This window comes from Pelodiscus sinensis, chromosome 11 (assembly GCF_052426305.1).
Source record: "Pelodiscus sinensis isolate ZL-2025 chromosome 11, ASM5242630v1, whole genome shotgun sequence".
Classification (NCBI taxonomy): Eukaryota; Metazoa; Chordata; order Testudines; family Trionychidae; genus Pelodiscus; species Pelodiscus sinensis.
This window is the reverse complement of record NC_143062.1, coordinates 27,750,381-27,766,074: the sequence shown is the minus strand read 5'-3', so window position 1 is coordinate 27,766,074 and position 15,694 is coordinate 27,750,381. Positions and strand designations below refer to the sequence as shown.

At 46.9% G+C, this 15,694-nt stretch overlaps 1 protein-coding gene across 3 annotated transcripts in view; it reads left to right on the top strand.

Moving 5' to 3' along the window:
- The first annotated feature begins 4,257 nt into the window (after positions 1-4,257).
- Positions 4,258-15,694, top strand: part of PODXL2 (podocalyxin like 2) — a 54,100-nt gene continuing 42,663 nt past the window's right edge. For 2 of the 3 annotated variants that reach the window (XM_075938799.2, XM_075938798.2), the window contains exon 1: positions 4,258-4,918. In XM_075938799.2, coding sequence (XP_075794914.2) covers positions 4,873-4,918 — 46 coding nt within the window. In that variant the 5' untranslated portion in view covers positions 4,258-4,872. The remainder of the gene's footprint in view (positions 4,919-15,694) is intronic. The other variant, XM_075938797.2, reaches the window with a different exon arrangement.

Genomic DNA, 15,694 nt, shown 5'->3' with positions numbered 1-15,694 from the left:
CTTTACAAATCAGCTAGCTATCCTCAGCCCAGCTTAGAGAATGATACACAAGTATCCAGCCAAGGGAGGAGTGACCTGGATGAACTTGACTCTAGCCACAGAGAATGTTTCCTTGGTCTGGGTGAGCAGATGGGTGTAAGTAACCAGTTCATTTTGTAAGTGAAGAAGTATTGTAAATAGCTCCATAAAACCAACATCACCTCAATGTCTCTCTTGTGAGCTCTCTATATGGCACAGTGCTAACATTTGTAGTAGAAAGAATTAGCAGTTGAATGCTAGCTTCTGCTTTCACCCCGGCTTCAAAGCACCACCACACAGCCTCTCCTGATGCTAATAGTGTGCTGGATAGTAGACATTGCTGAGACAGATAACAAATCCAGCATTCTCATCTACAGCCCTAATGCAATGTAAGTGTAAGCTTGGTCCACACTGGCTCTGGATTGACAATAATTCAAAATTTTCCACAGCAAACGGGTTATGGTTGGCCAGAAGTTGATTCCCCATCCCTTGGAGTTTCCCAAAGGCTACAGTGAATCAGCAGTAGTTCTTTCCCACTGTAACTCCAGTTGACACACTTTGTCTCTTGTACTGAAGCTCCAAATGTCATTTTTCTGTCCTAGAGGAAGCCAGGCACCGGTGGTTCAAAATACAGGGTAAAGGGCTGAAATTCTCTGCGCTGTGCTATGTAGGGAGAGCAGCCTCATGACCTAATTGTCCTTTCTGGCCTTAACATTTTCTGAGCCACTTATCTCAAAGAGTTTGTGTTCTTACATGTCTCCTCCATATAAGCTGCAGGAAATGTGGAAGCTGCATCCATGTGGGAAGTAAATGCAAACCTCGCTTCCACAGTGATGTAAGAATAGAACCAGTACCTGCCCCTGCTTAGTACAAGTCACAAAATGTTTCACAGTACCCCAGCTTTAAAAAAGCTAAATCAGCAAAACAAGCTTATCTAAATCTCTTTGGAAAGAGACCTGCTCAAATAAACTTGTGCGTGCTGCCACAGCGCAAAATTAACTCTTTCCTTCAAAGAAGGGCTTAGTGCCGGACAAAAGGGAAATCCTCCACAGGGAAAAAAGGTGACCTTGTAGTTAGGGATGTTACATAGAGGTTAATTTAACTAATCGGCTAGTTAATGGATTTTCCATCGACTAGTCAATAAGTGCGGGAGCCACAGCGGGATTAGCTCCTGACCCTGGGAGCTAACCCCGCTGCAGCTCTGCCTTTTAAATGTATTAAGAGCCAGTGGCATGATCAGGGAATCAGCTGGCCCAGCTTGTGCTGGGTCTTCCCCACTGCGCTTCTGATTTTTAAATGTATTAAGAGCTGGCGGGAGAAGTTTACTTTGCCATAAAAAAAATCATATTAGACCACAACACTATAGTTAAATCACAAAACTACTTTCATTACAGCTATCCATTAATAGAATGTTAGAGCCACCTGGGAAGCTGAAGATCAAATAAGAAATAATATAAGCCTTCACTTGTAGCATTGTCTAAATCATCTTCGAGCAAAGTTCAGTTAACCACGCTTGTCTAAGGGCTTGTCTTCACTTACCCCGAGATTGACATTCCAGAAATCAATCTCCCAGGGTTTGATTTAGCGGCTCTAGTAAGAACCTGCTAAATTGACTGTTCATGGTGCCCTTGTCCTCCATTGGGTAGCGACTTGCAAGGAGTAAGGGAAGTTGGTGGGAGAGTTTCCGCAAGGGGGACACCACAGAAATTCGACCTAAGGTATGTTGACTCCATATATTCTATTCTCATATCTGGAGTGGCCTATCTTAAGGTAGATTTTCTCCAGTTGTGTAAACCTGACCTAAGGTTGTATGCATCAGAAGGGTCAGCTACTAGATTTACGCTCTGTATGCTATAATGGGATTCTGAGTTTGCCCACTGCTGACCGTTCTTTTCCCCCAGATTGGCCTGGCTGACCTAAGTTAATAAGTGGCAATCATTACATTCGTCTTATTTAAAACATGTTTTACCCATTATGCTGTCTCTCTGCTGCGCTGTTCTGGAGCTACACACAAATGACAAAGGAAGGGGTTATTTTCAGCCTGTCCAGAGGCAGGAGTCAACAAGCATGTTAACAAGGGGATCAAGTGGCTATAGTATACTTAATTTCCAAAAAGCCTTTGTCAAGGTCCTCAGCAAAGGCTCTGAAGTAAAGTAAGCTCTCATGGGGTAAGAGGGAAGGTCCTCTCATGAATTGGCAACTGGCTAAAAGACAGGAAACAAAGGATAGAAGTAAATGGTCAGTTTTCAGCATGCAGAGGTAACTAGTGATATCCAGTAGGGGTCTGTACTAGGACCAATCATATTCAACATATTCATAAATGATGTGGAGAAAGGGGTAAACAGTGAGATGGCAACATTTGCAGATGATAGTTAAGACCAAAGCAGACTTTGAAAAGCTTCAAAAGGATCTCACAAAACTGGGTAAATGGACAACTAAATGACAGATGAAAATCAATGCTGATAAATGCAAAGTAATGCATACTGGAAAACATAATCCTAACCATATGTATAAAATGATGGGGTCTAAATTAGCTGTTACCACTCAAGAGAGAGATATTGGAGTCACTGTGGATAATTCTCTGAAAACAGCCACTCAATATGCAGTGTCAGTTAAAAAAGCGAACAGACTGTTGAGAATACTTAAAAAAGGGGTGCATAATAAGACAGAAAATATCATAGTGTCTCAATATAAATCCATGGTACATCCACATCTTGAATACTGTGTGCAGATTTGGTCACCTCATCTCAAATAAAGATATATTGGAAACAGAAAAGATTTAGAAAAGGGCAACAAACAGCTGCCATATCAGGAGAAATTAATAAAACTGAGACTTTTCAGTCTGAAAAAGAGATGACTCCAGAGGGATATGAGAGAGGTCTATAAAATCATGACTGGTGAGGAAAAAGTAAATAAGGAACAAAATTTTACACCTTCCCATAACACAAGAACTACAGATCACCAAATGAAATTAATAGGAGTCAGGTTTAAAACAACCAAAAGGAAGTATTTCTTCATACAATGCACAATCAGCTTGAGGACTTTAACAGGGTTAAAAAAGAAGCTAGATAATTTCATGGAGTATAGGTCCATCAATGGTTATTAGGATGGGCATGGATGGTTTCTTAGCCTCTGTTTGTCAGGATTGGAAATGGGTGACGGGATGGATCACTTGATGATTACCTGTTCTGTTCATTCCCTCTGGGCATCTGTTATTGGTCACCGTCATAAGACAGGATACTGGGCTAGATGGACCATTAGTCTGACCCAGTGTGGCCATTCTTATGATAAGGAGTTAAAGGTGTCAGGCTGGAAAACAGGCAGGGTGTGTAAGGAATAGGATAAGATGAGGGAGGTGTCAGAATGGTGGGAAAAGATAACTGGAGTAGCTGTGTTTTGGGAGGGCAAAGTAGGCCCGCTGATTCAAAAGCTCTTCAATTGTTAAGCAGAGCTAGTTGGAAAAATACAAGAAAAAAATGTTGACTTGCTTTCTGTTTGCAGGATACATAATGGGTCTTGCCCTTAGTGACACTTTTTGCCATGTCTCCTCTAGACATTTTTATCTAAACAGTGGCTGGTTGGTAATGTTCCTTGAATTGTAAGTAAACAAAAACATCTAAGAGTTTCCACGTGAAAAATGAAAAATGCTGGCTTGATATTATCTACATCTGCTTCTTTCTTGGGTGGGAAGGGGTGGGGAAGGGAATAGTGTCTGCTTTGAAGACAGGCCATTGTTTCAGTGGAGGAAAGTCTCTTTTGGAAAATTTGCACTGGTTCTGCTTCTGTGCAGAGCTGGGTCCAGGTCTGATGGTTTTTCTGCAGCTAGCATCCTGTGTCGGGATGGCTCTCAAATCCTCACCTCTGGAGTGTGCAGCTTTTGTACCTTTGGCTGGTGAACAGCGCTCTGTAAAAACTAGATAATGATATTTGTAGCTCTGCCCTATGCTGTTAATAGCAGTTCCCTTCCCCCAGAAAGAGAGCCTTTTGTGCGCACAAATGGCTAGATGCTTTCCCCAGCAGGCAGCAGCTTCTTAGTGGTGGGCTGGGCTGGGGGTGCTTCTGCCATAGAGCGTCTCATTGTAGCGCACACAAGCAGAGAGGGAGGGTAAACTCTCCCAGCCGGAGCTCCTGCCTCCCATGGAGCCTGGCCCACAAGCTGGGCACTAGAGAGCGCCCTCCACAAGGCACTGGCGTAGACGGCCCCTAGGACCCAGGGGAAGCTGATCCCGAGCAGTGGCCGGAATGCAGCCCCTGCGCAACGCAGGCGATGCAATAGTTCTAATTCCACATCTTGCGAACCTGGGGCATCCTGAGCGGCCGCCGCGGCAGCCATGGAGCTGGGGTGGAGGTTTGCCCTTCGCGGCTGCAGGAGACAGAGCTCCTGGCTCTGCCCCTGTGCAGAGCGGGGTCCAGCGGGGCAGTAGGAGCCAGGCGGACGCAGCATCTCGGCACACTCCCCCCTTGCCCAGGGAAAGGAGGATGCACGCCGCCGGCTGGAGAGATTTGCCTGGTGTGATGCAAGCCTCCGCTCTGGGCTGCGCTCCTCAGGGCGGATGCTGAGGCTGCTGCTCTTACCCAGCTTTGGGCTGGCTCCCTTTGTGCACTGATCGATCATTGAGCATCAGCCCCCCGCCCCCCTCCCATCCCCAAGCCTGGGGAGCCTGACAGTAGCAAGTGGAGCCCGCAGGGAGGAGGTGGTCGGGGGAAAGTGGCAGCCCGACTGCTGCTGGTGGGGAGATGCAGTCGGAGGCTGAGCTGCCTGGGAGAGAGGTGGTCACTGTGTCCAGGAGGGGCAGAGCCCCGGGGGCAGTTGCAGAATCCAGGGCCAAGTGAAGAAGTGCAGCTGCTCGCACCATGAAGCTGCGGCTGCACCAGGCCCCGGCGGTGCTGCTGGCCTGGGGTGAGTGCCTTTGTTGTTTTGGATTTAAAGCGATTTGCTTGTGGGAGTGTTAATGAACCCGGGGAAGAAGCGGATACAATAGCAGCAGCGCTCTGTCAGCTGCAGAAGAGTTGCTAAGTTAAAGCAGCTTGGACAAAGCCCCGGGAACAGACTAGAGGGGTTGATCCTGTCTGGGGACCAGTGGCATGGACTAAACGGGACTTCTCCATCACTAAGGAACAAAGTCGTGGGGGGGGGGGGGGTAGACCGCAGGGACCATATTGGCTCTGGTCCCCAGCACCTGGTGAAGGAAATGGGACCTTCTCCCCCTACCCCCCCCCCCCCGCCCCGTTATTTTAATGATTAAACAAAACAATAACTTGCTGGGTGTGACTGTAAGCAGATGGGGGAGCAAGGAAGCCAAAACCCATGTGCTCTGCCTGTTCTACACCAACAACAACCTAGGTGGTTCCCCAGGAGGGGACATGGCTTGTTTTTAATGAGTAACTCCCTCTTCTGTATCTCTCCTTAGAGTTTGGGTTATCCTGCTAAATATTCACTGCAGTGTGCTCTTTACTTTTATACAGCTTTGAGATCTTTGCTGGGAAGCTTCTCCCCCCCTAAATTATTCAGAAGTTTTTTATTTTTAGTGGCATAAGGTTGTGCATAGTATTTCAATACTTTAGACGTTTTTCTTCATTTGATTTTATTAAGAGTGCATGCCCCTCCATGAAACCCATTTTTATGCTGTGCAGGGATTTTGAGTGGGGAATAATTAGCTACTTGTGTGTTCTAAAAGTTTATTTTTTAGGAAGAAGACTGTGTAAAGCTTGCTAAAAATGTCTTTGGGCAGGGAAGGTGTCTGCTACACTAAGCACATGTCCAATTGAAGTAAACAGGGCTGTTATTATGGAGAGGATAGAAATAGCTCTGAATGTAGCATGCTTTCTGCATGCCATCTTGAGCTGGGATTCCTGCATGCTGTTCTTTTCCCCAAGGGTGCTACAGAGATGCCACTATTTTGTGCGGCACAAAATTCATCTTTATTTACGGTCTTTTCCACTTTACCAATCACTGTGAAGTTAACCCCCCCCCCCAAAAAAAGGAAGAGGAGACCTAAATAGAAACAAAGTCCACTAGCCCCAAAGATCCTAATCTTGAAATCTGGAGAAAGGGTGGGACATTAATAAAGCCGATTAAGCACAGAAGTAATTATAATTAGACTAGTTATGAGGTCTGTGCTGCTATTTTTACATAATCTGCTTGGAGATGTTTTCAGACAAGGCACCTCTCTTAAACCACTCTGGGAAAGAGAATTTTGCCCTTTAAATTAGTTTGAATTTTGGGTAGTGCTGTGAAAAGAGAACTTTGAAATGGAACATTGGAAGTGTAAGCCTTCTTTCTCATTTGGTAAATCATTTGGTAGCAGGAAGTTTGAAAGCATCTTATGCTGGATCTGGGAGCAAGGAGGCTACTCTTTTCTCTTCCTGAGCATAATGAAGGGCCAGTTTCATATAAAGGTCACTTGCTTGCGCTAGAGGATGTGCTGTGGGGTTAGTAATATCCCATGTCGTGATGTCAGTCATGATAAAACAGTTGATGGGGAGATATCAATTGTAATGGCTTTGGGAAAGGACTATCTCTTGCTTGTTTGTGTGCAGCACCTAGCACAATGAGACTCCTGTTTGAGGTCTCTTGGTACTACCATAAAATAAATAATAATATTTTTAAATAATAAGGAGGTGAGAAGATGTAGGAAAAGAAGGATCAAAGAGCCTATTTAGGGATCTAGCCTAGTACTAACTCTCACCATTGCGCTGAATCATCAGTCGTGTTCCAGCTGCAAATATGTGTGGTTTCTTCAAGAGGGTGGACATGCCATTGCGTGATACATTTCAAACCAAGCTGCACCAGTCATATAAGAATGTGCCGTAAAGAACCTTCCGGTGCTGTGTGAAGGGAGGTATAGACAGGCTGCAACCTAACAGTTCTTCTGCAGCTCTGATTTCTGCTTCAGCAGTTTACCTTGGTATGCTGACACTCGGGTTTGCCAATACAGCTCCATGTGCATTGTGCAGTGAGTGTGATTCAGGGGTATCCCTGGTATTCTTGGCATCTGAAATCAACAGAACTCTGTTGTGGGGTAGACATTAAAGGGCAAATTTTGCTGGGTGGTTGACTATGCCACCCTCCCCCCCCCCCCCCGTTTATGGAAGCCTACTCATAGTTATGTAGCCTTTTGTCCCCATCCCAAATCGGTGATCTGAGAGCAGGGGCAAAATGGGGAAAGAGGGACTCCTGAGTGAGGTGATATGGTGTGGTGGGAAACTCAGAAACCAAATGTGGTTTCAGCGCCACCAAGGAGTGTCTTTGCTAGGAGGATAGGGAAGAGGAGGAGGGACTCGGTGTCTATCACACTTCTCACTGGGGCCATCCAGCAGTTATAGGATCATGGCTCAAACCATCTTCTAGTGAGAAGCTCCCAACAGCACAGAAAGCCACCACAGCGGGCTGTTGTGCATCTCTGCAGAGGACCCAGCAGTGAATGAGGATGGAGGACAGTGTCACCCTCATCCTTGGAAAGTGAGGTGGGGAGGCACATAGAGGCGGACAGTACGTATGGGAGAAGTTTGCACTGTGGCTTCCCAAGCTGCATCTGGTCTATGGATAGAAGCTGGCTCTTGGGCTACAAAGCCAGCCACTTCCACCAATGCTAACTTTGCAAGTACAGTCAGTCCCCGGGTTACATGGATCCGACTTACATCGGATCCCTACTTACAAACGGGGTGAGGCAACCCCGCACTAGCTGCTTTTCCCCCTAGCAGACCAGGGAGACGCGAAGCTAGCGCCTGACCCAGCAGACAAGGGAGATGCGGAGCGGCTTTTCTCAGCAGACACCTCAGCTTCAGAATAAAGGACTGAGGGAAGTGAGGTGTGGGAGAATAAAACTGAGCTCTGGAGAAATGTTTGGCTAGAGTTTCCCCTACAATATGTACCAGTTCCGACTTACATACAAATTCAACTTAAGAACAAACCTACAGTCCCTATCTTGTACGTAACCCGGGGACTGCCTGTACTCTTTTAAAGCTATGTTATTTACATAGAGGAGAGGCACTTGGGAAGTGTTGTTAAATGAAGTCTGGGAGCTACAGGAGTTGGACTGCATCATACTAACAACGGGGGAGATGCAGAGATGGGTGTCAGTGGGTGAACTTGGTAGCCAGTTGCCTTTGGGAACCTGGATTCTCACCTAGAGTAGAGGTCAAGAGTGATGATGAGGACTCTGCAATGAATTGCATTGCAAAATTAGCGCATAGTTTTTCATGATTGGAAGTCCCAGATGAGCAGAGGTTCAGCTCTGGAATAACTGGGAGTGAAGCAGGACAGGAATGAGGTGCAGAAGGGTAACCTCAGGACTGGAACAGAATGGGAGGCTGAAGGTCAGGAACAAGGTACATCGCTGGAACTGTGGCTTGAGACCCCAGGACTGAAACATTGCTGCAGATTGTGTTAAGGTATGCTGGCAGAGCTCTGGGAGTGGTGGGAGCTCAGAATTGAGGTCCACTGTCAGATCTGGCAGTAGTCAGCATGTCATTTGCCTGAGCATTGCCTGGCTCTAGCCACTTATATCTTGGCTTTCACAAAGAGAAAAACATCTCCCTTCTGCCTCCCCTGCCCCCCCCCCATATTACCCCAGGTGTCTGTCTGCATGTGGCTGTGTGAATGCCAGGCTCTATTAGCTAATTCTTTCCCCTCCGTCTGCCCACTTAGACAATTCCTCGTTAATACTGTATAAATGAACCCATGCCTAGGGAGCATAAATCAGGATGGATGAAAATTCCCTGCAGTCAATTTTTCCTTTGCCTCTTCAGTAACATAAGGAAGTGTTCACTTAATTATAGGCATCAGGGGTTGAAATAACTACATGAAGACCTCGAAGGGAAGCTCCAGGCGATAGGCTACAGATCAGAGCACATAAAAGTTTCCCCTCTGCTCAGAGTGGGAATCAGCTCTCCAGGATTGTGGGTAAAATAAGCCAACCGTAGCAAAAAAGAAGGCTAGACTGCAGAGTACAGTGCAAGGGGCTAAAGGGCAAAGGTGCACTGAGTCCTGCTGCTGGTCACCGGGTGCATTAGCTGCCAGTTCTCATTGGTTATTTAAATACGTAATCCCAAAAGAATGGAGCCAGACTATTTGTCACCCACACGAGTGCAGCCTGGGCAGAGTCACAACGGAGGCAAAGCAAACACACTCAGCCATTTGTTTGTAGGGGCAGAGATGCTGGCAGGGCAGTTGTGCCCTGTTCAGTGAGGCTATGTCTAGACTGCAGGCTTCTTTCGAAAGAGGCTCTTTCGAAAGCATCTTTCGAAAGAGCCTCTTTCGAAAGAGAGCGTCTAGACTGCACGGAGAAATTTCGAAAAAGCGGCTTGCTTTTTCGAAAGAAAGCATCCAGTGAGTCTGGATGCTCTCTTTTGAAGAAGCCCTCTTTACATTGAAGAACGCCTTCTTTCGAAAGAGGAACTTTCGAAAGAAGGCGTTCTTCCTCGTGAAATGAGGTTTACTGCCATCGAAAGAAAAGCCGCGTTCTTTCGAATTAATTTCGAAAGAACGCGGCTTGAGTCTGGACGCAGGGGAAGTTTTTTCGAAAAAAGGCTACTTTTTTCGAAAAACCCCTGAGTCTGGACACAGCCTGAGATTCAAACCCGCATTGTTCATGCCCCTGCATAAATCCAGTTGTTGGCAGGATTCAGGCATAGACTCCTTGTCTGGTGGGGAGAGAGATGGGTGTGTGTGTGTCTGAAAGCCATGGTAGAGCTCTTCCTCAACATGACAATTACAACCAAGCCTGGTTTCTATACTATCTTCCTTTGCTCCTATCAAATTTTTAGTGTAGATTGGATCTGACTGTTTTAACTGACGTTCCTAAGTTACGCTGAACCCTTGAACATCTCCAGAGGTTTTGTCTAACTAAGGAATATGGATGAGGGCCTGACTCCTGAATAAAAGACGGTCTGAAACAGTACAACATTTAATAGAAGGAAGTCCTGGAAGAACCTTTGCGTGCATGAGTTGGATTTGAGTTTCACCACTGTGTTCAAGTTTAGTTGTGGCAAATCAGGCTAAACTACTAAGTTTGGCTGAGTGTGCTGCTGGGGCCACTAGCATAGTTTGGCTAGTGTGTTCCTTAGAAACCTGTTTATCTGTACTCTGGTCAGGAAGCCATGGCGCTGCAACAGCACAGTAATATGACTTTATTTGGTACACCTCAGATCCTATGACACTTTGAAGAATTACACAGTAAATTGGGAGGAGAAATCAGAGGCAAAGGCAAAGAGATTTTTCATTTGTTAGTTGAAATGTTCAGGAATGGTAATGGAGCAGAAGGATCAATAGAGCTTTTCAAGCCTGTAGAAGATGCAGAGGGAAGATGGTGGAAAGGCTTCTACTAGAACAATGGTTCCCGAACTTTTCAGCATCATGCCCCCCCTTTCTGATTTTTGAAAAACCCTCCTCCCCCCCCCAAAAAAAACCTATTGAGGGGGAAAAAAAAGGAACTGAGCAGGGCAGCAAAACTTGATGTGGGGGAGGGCTGGGTCGCCTTGTGCCCCCCCCCCTGGAATTTCTTCATTCCCCCTCGGGGGGCACGCCCTCCAGTTTGGGAGCACATGTACTTGAAGAATGGAAGGAGCAGGAAGGGGAAGGAGCAGAGAGGGAAACCAGGTCTGTGAGGGTTTGAAAACAAGACTAATCCTGCTTGGGATCCTGTGATGGATGGGATGGGAAAGGAAGGTGAGGCAAGTTTGTTTGGCAGGTGGATGAGATCAGTTTTCACTGTATGTGAGAGGAGGCACTGGGCAATGGTCTGCTCAGTATTATGATCTTCCCATCATGAAACATGCTGGTGGTGGACGCATTCCCTACCTTTCAGAGTGGGTCAGCGTTAAGGGCTTGGTTTTTCTGAAGTGCTGTGTATCTGTATTGCCAGTTGAGAGTAGCAACCAGTTGAGTTCAGTGGGAGCTGGCAAGGGAGAGGCTCAGGATCAGGAACTCTAAAAATCAGACCCCAGGATCAGGGCCATGAGGTCCTAAGGCGAGGTAGCCTCTGCCCAAATTTCCAGCAGTGACTGAGCAGACTCCGTTGCTGTGTGTAGGCCTAGATTCTCTTCTGCATCCTCCCTGAAACAGTGGTGGAGTAACCAGCTGGTGTGAACTTCTTTGCTAAGTGTGGTTCCCCCTCCCAAGCACCATGTGGTTCCCCCTCCCAAGTACCCCCCTCCCAGCATGCCAAGGCTGACTTAGAGCAAGAGGCCCATCTTGCTTGGTTTGGTGGCTCTGGGGTGGGGAAGGAGCATGATGGTACAGAGTTACTCCTTCCCATAGAGCTCCTGCATCCTCTGTAACCTCCCTGCAAAGAATACTCAAGCCACAAAGACTTAGTAGGTCTCATCTTGTCCATCCTTCTCAAGTCAATGGAGAATTGTTCCTATTGTGGATCATTAAACTACCACCACCACCCCGGCCTCCCCCCACACATACAGATATCCCCGTAGCCCAGAAAACATATTGGGGCCCGGGGAAGATGGATGTGTTAGAAAGAGCCTGTGGGAAGGCTCCTGTGTAGCTCAACTTTTGGACTCTGGGAGAGGCATGCCAGCCTCCAAGCTGTGTTTTCAGAAACCATAATTAGAAGTGATAGCTCCCCTAGGCTTCCTAATCCAGCCTTCTCTTTAAAATGTTCTGCTAATAAATGAGAGAAACATAGCAAGCAGAGGACCCAGTGAAAGGAGGAGGCGGGGAATCTCATAGAGGGAAGGAGTAGGGCCAGAAAATCTGTAACAATGAGCACACATCAGGCCGAGTGAGTAATTCTGGCTGGGGTCTGAGCCTCTCGTATATTTCTTAGTGCAAGTCATTGAGTTTCCATGGGTCTGCTGATGGTGCAGATGATAGAGGGGAGCATCTCAGAGCAGCGATTCCCCTGAGGAAAGTAACTTTGCTTCTCCTTCTCTTCCTCCACCGGCTGTGAGATCAGAATTACCCCTCTGATTTAGTTATTCGGTTTGCATTCTGTGTTTCCCACTGCTCTAAAGAACCTAATAGCCAGGTGTGGGCAGAGACCATAGCTGGCAGGTAGTCATGGTAAATTTTAGCCTTAATTCCAGGCCTGTTTCCCTCTTCTCTTCTCTGTGCCCACACCTCCCGCTTCTCTCATGCGCTGTTGGGCTTCGCTCCCGCAACTCTTCCAGACTACAGAGCGTCTTTGGATTGGAGGGGGAGGGGACGTGGCTGGCAGATGCTTCTCTCTGCCAGTCATTGTGCTCCTGTCCTAACTGATTATCAGTAAGTGACCCCTTCCTGACCCTGCTACCCTGGTAAATAACATTTGCTGGGCAAATCCATGGATCTGTTTGGGGTAAAACTTGACACGGAAGCTGAACAGCAGTAGGACTAAACTCGGCGGGAGCCCTAAATACTCCCATTTCCTTCACTGTGTCTTGGCTGCCCTCTTTCTGGTTGGGGAAATTTGAGACCTTCCTTACTCACTTCTGGTGCCTGTCACGCATCCATTTGGGAGGCTGCTATACAGGATCTGCCAGTCAGAGATATACCCCCTTTTGCAGGGACCAGTGCATTCTGACTAACATTCCCCACTGAATCTCTTCTGCTGTCATGAGGTTTTGGTTGCTTGTGGGTGTTGTTCCCCTTTCAGCTGATCTATATTTAAAGTACCGTGTCAGAAAACTGGCCCCAAACAGAAGTGATTTGTTCTCCCAGGTTTAGGAACAGTCTTGTTGCATGTTGGATCTTCACTCCAGCTACTGGTCCATGTCCTTCTTGCCTCTGCTTTGAGTTATCTGTTGCGAGTCTTGGCCATTGCTCTCCCCCGCCCCCCGCCCATGAGGCACTTGGGAGAATGTGAGGGGTGTGTTAATAAAGATTCCAAAGAGAATCTTTGGGCCTGATTCTCCAGACCCCCGCCCTGTGTGCTGTCCCTTTCAGTTGTGCAAAGTGGATGTAAAACACTCCCATGCGTGTGAGTGGAGTGGTTGCATTTTGCACTCATTTTGCACAGATGTAATGAATGCCTCATATGCAGGACAGAAGAGAACTAGGCTGCAAGTGTGTGCCAGGGCTGAGAGATGTCCTGAGTCCAATTCCTCCAGTATAATCTCTCTATGATACTATTACAAATGTAAACACCCAACAACAGACCCGGAGCTTTCCCAGAGACTAACACAACCACTTGGTTTTTCACCTCATGCTGGATGAAATCACTTCTCTCCCTGCCCTGCTCTGTGACAGACCCAGAGGTGCACTCGCATTTGGGAGATGTCCCTAGAGAAACCTGGGGATGCCCACATGAGCTATCTGGGCTGACAGTTCACTCCAGCGTTTGAGACGGAGTAATTTCATCTTGTGCCGAGGGTAATGGAACTCTGGGCTTCATAGAATCTAAATGTTGTTATTTGGTAAATTTGGCGGTTCAGATCAGTGATAGCAATTGGAAGAAAAGGCTAAAAGTTAACAATGTTAATACATTTTTACAGTTTCTCAGCAGAGCTCTGGGGAAATCCTAGCATGGCTGCCAGGCCTTGACAGCAGGGCCTCAGGGGGCCTTCTTATATGGCTGTGGGGCTGCTGACACCCGATTCCTGCAAGTATAAGTTGCAGAGCAGGCTGTGGTCATGGCAGGGAAGAGCAGACAACCCTCCCTGCCTAGGGCTATAAGGAGGAGGACAGATCCCCAGCCACAAGGGAGACCATCCTGCTCAGGGACAGCCCTGCACTAGCTGGTGAACGAGTGAATGCCATGCAGAGTGCCCCTGTGTGGCCATAGGGCTTGGATACCAGATCCCTGAGGCTGTGCTCAGTGGCTGCTGTGGATGGAGATTTTGTTTGTTGATTGTCAGGCGAAGTCGATGTTTACCAACTACTGATGATTTCAATGGAATCCTGCCCAGCCTAGTTATTACCAACTGGTGGGCAAGGTCCAAGAGGATCTATCTGTTTTTAAATTCAGCCCACTACCATTCTGCTGCTGCAGAAGTAACAGGGATGGGTAGAAATGCCTGATTCCAAATAAATAGCAGAACATTTGTGTGGGATCTCTGGAAAAAAAGAACCATGCTTTCCTCCTCTTGGTACTGCCCTAGCAAACAATAACAAACCTTGCATGTAGCAACCTCAACCCTACGTGGGCATTAGGGCTAGGAAGGGTGGCCCTATGATTAAAACATGGCATGGGGATTCAGGAGATATGGGTACAGTTCCCAGCTCTGCCACAAACTCATTGCATTACCTTGGGCACGTTACTGCACCTCTGCTCCCTCATTTTTATAACTGGGGCCATGATACTTCCTTTCTCCCATCCTGTGTCTCTCTTGTCTGTTTAGATTGTTGGTTTTTTGGGGCAGGGACCGTCTCTTACTCTGGGGCTATGTCTAGATTATGGGGTTTTTCCGGATACCAGAGGTATCCCAAAAAAAACTCTGCCTCGTCCGGGGAACGCGTCTGCTCTTCTGACATTTTTTGTGGAAGAGCAGACGCGCTCTTTCGGAATCCTTGTCTTTCTCATTTCATGAGGAAGAAGGGCTCTTCCGAAAGTGGAGGTTTTTCTGAAATTTGGCCCAGTGTAGATGGGCCAAATTTTGGAAAAGCCTCTTCTGAAAAAACAATCGGACAAAAGTATGCAAATTGCTCAGCGCAATTTATGTACCTTTTTCCAAAAGAAAACTGTAGTGTAGACAGAGCCTGGGTGTGTACAGCTCCTGGCACAGTGAGTACTGTTCTGAGCTGGTGCCTGAAGATGTTACTCCAATACACGTAATAAATTATCATCTGTTTATGTCTGAGAAAAAGAAAATCCTGAACAAAACTCTTTAGATGCCGAGAGTGCTCCAGTAGAACAGAACCTGCAAAGTCATTGCCTGTCAGGGGCTGTCCCAGGTCTGGGCTTCTGCTGAAAAGCTCAGGCTGTCTCAGTCCCATTGAGTGACTCACCCTGAACAACATGCCAAAGAGTTTGCCCATCCTTTGGGATGCCCGGAGAAATGTCTCCACTGGCTGCTATATGCTGCAGTAGCTTCTCTTCCATAATGCGTCTGCTTCATCATAGTATCTTTCCATTTATCTGTGCTGGGCTGCATTGGTCTTGACTTAGATCAATAGAACAAAATTAGCAAAACCAAGCAGCACTTGGGGGCAGGGGGAGAAAATAAATATTTCCCAAATCAATAGCGAAAAGAGGCTTGGGGCCAAACACAGGCAGCATGCTTGAGAAATGCAGTCCTTTATTCACAATTTTCTAGCAACAATAGCAAGGGATTTCTCTCTAGAGCTCTGTATGGGAGCAGGAGAGGTGGTCCAAGCACTGAACTAGGAATTGCAAACTTCTGGCTTCCACAGCTGACTAATTGTATGCCCGGGGCAAGGCACCCATATTTCTAGGAGCAACTTAAATCAAAGTACAGAGTCTCATAAGCTATTACATGACTCTGAGCTTCATTGATCACATAGAAGGATATTCATATGCACTGGCTATAGGCCCAGAGTCCTGACCCTGGGCTCAATGGGTGGATGTTAGGGGTGGGACTAGACTTGCCTTTGGTTTTTCCACAGATCTGATCTGGAATCTAGAGGGAATGTCCCCAGGTGTAACATCCTCTGTGACTCATCTTCCCTGCTACTAACTGGGGATAATACTTAACCACTTCCCAAAGTTCTAGTGATGATTAACTAACTAGACTAGATGGCTGTGAAGTGCTTGGTATGCGACCATCATTATAGGTGGGCTGA